The 1,200-nt window shown below is 37.3% G+C and overlaps 1 protein-coding gene across 1 annotated transcript in view; it reads left to right on the top strand.

Moving 5' to 3' along the window:
- Positions 1-1,200, top strand: part of cth (cystathionase (cystathionine gamma-lyase)) — an 11,395-nt gene that overhangs the window by 3,264 nt on the left and 6,931 nt on the right. The window contains exon 7 of the mRNA XM_014000078.1: positions 416-493. Coding sequence (XP_013855532.1) covers positions 416-493 — 78 coding nt within the window. The remainder of the gene's footprint in view (positions 1-415; positions 494-1,200) is intronic.

The raw sequence follows: 1,200 nt of genomic DNA on the forward strand, positions 1-1,200 counted from the left end.
AAATCTAAGAGCATTCCTGGGTTTTTGCAAGAATTTTCATTGTGTTTTGCAATGTTGATTTAAAAAAAATTAAGACGAGGCTAAAATTTATTTACAAATTTTCTTTATTTAATGACAAATAACTGTGACACAGTAAGAGCTACAATAGTGGTTTCACTTAAGAAATTATTTTTAAGATCTTACCTTTACAGAGGTACCAAGAGTTAGCATTTAACCTTATAACTGTGGAGCTAATCTTGATTTGTTTTGCTGTGTATTTTCGGGTGGAAATTACCTCTAAAACCCCTTAGGGCTCAACAGGTTAACATGAAGACTTCCTTGTAATATTGCATCCGTCAGACTTTTATGAAAAACGAGATCTTGACTTTCTGTTTTCAACCAAAGCAACTTCTTGTGATTTGTTTTATTGTGGTAGGTCACAGTGACGTAGTGATGGGTATGGTCTCGCTAAACAAGGATGATCTGCATGAGCGACTAAGGTTTCTGCAGAACTGTGAGTAAAAGTGATTCAGATGTTTGCTGACACCAGTTTAAATGTTTCCTTTCTGTTTCTGTAATGCTCAACCTACCTGTCCTTTTGTTTTGTTTTGTTTTCTTAACTGTCCTACATTCACCCAGTAAACCATCAATACTTGCTCCACAGGCCATAAAAGGGTTGTGACACGAGACATTATCTGATGAATATTTACTTCACCTGTAACAAGACTGAAAGTACTGTAGGCTGTTTAGTTTTTATACATTCAAAAATATGCAGTGTCACACACAAACAATGCCATGTTATTTACACTGCAAAGCATTCTGGGTAAATGATGACGCTTTCTGGTGCTCCGCTGCGAGCTCTGTCCAGCTTGAATATTAATTTTGGACAATGTTTTACGATCAGCCCTTTGAAACGAAACCAGAGCGTGTTGACGGAGAGGAGAATGTAGAAATGACTCAGCTGCTCCTGAACAGAGCTGCTTCATGGAAGGAGGACGTAGCTTCAGCCTTTTAGCTTTCACGTTAGCTCCCGAGCTAATATTCATATCACTAAATACAGTATGATCTTAGCTCTCAAGCTAATAATATTAGCTTGGGAGCTAACACCTTTTAGAGTAATATTAATATGGTGTTAGCTTCAGAGCTAAAAAGTAAGGCACTAGCTTCAGAGCTAAAAAGTAAGGCACTAGCTTCAGAGCTAAAAAGTAAGGCATTAGCTTC

The sequence above is a fragment of the Austrofundulus limnaeus genome, unplaced genomic scaffold (assembly GCF_001266775.1).
Source record: "Austrofundulus limnaeus strain Quisiro unplaced genomic scaffold, Austrofundulus_limnaeus-1.0 Scaffold2678, whole genome shotgun sequence".
In the NCBI taxonomy this organism is placed as follows: Eukaryota; Metazoa; Chordata; class Actinopteri; order Cyprinodontiformes; family Rivulidae; genus Austrofundulus; species Austrofundulus limnaeus.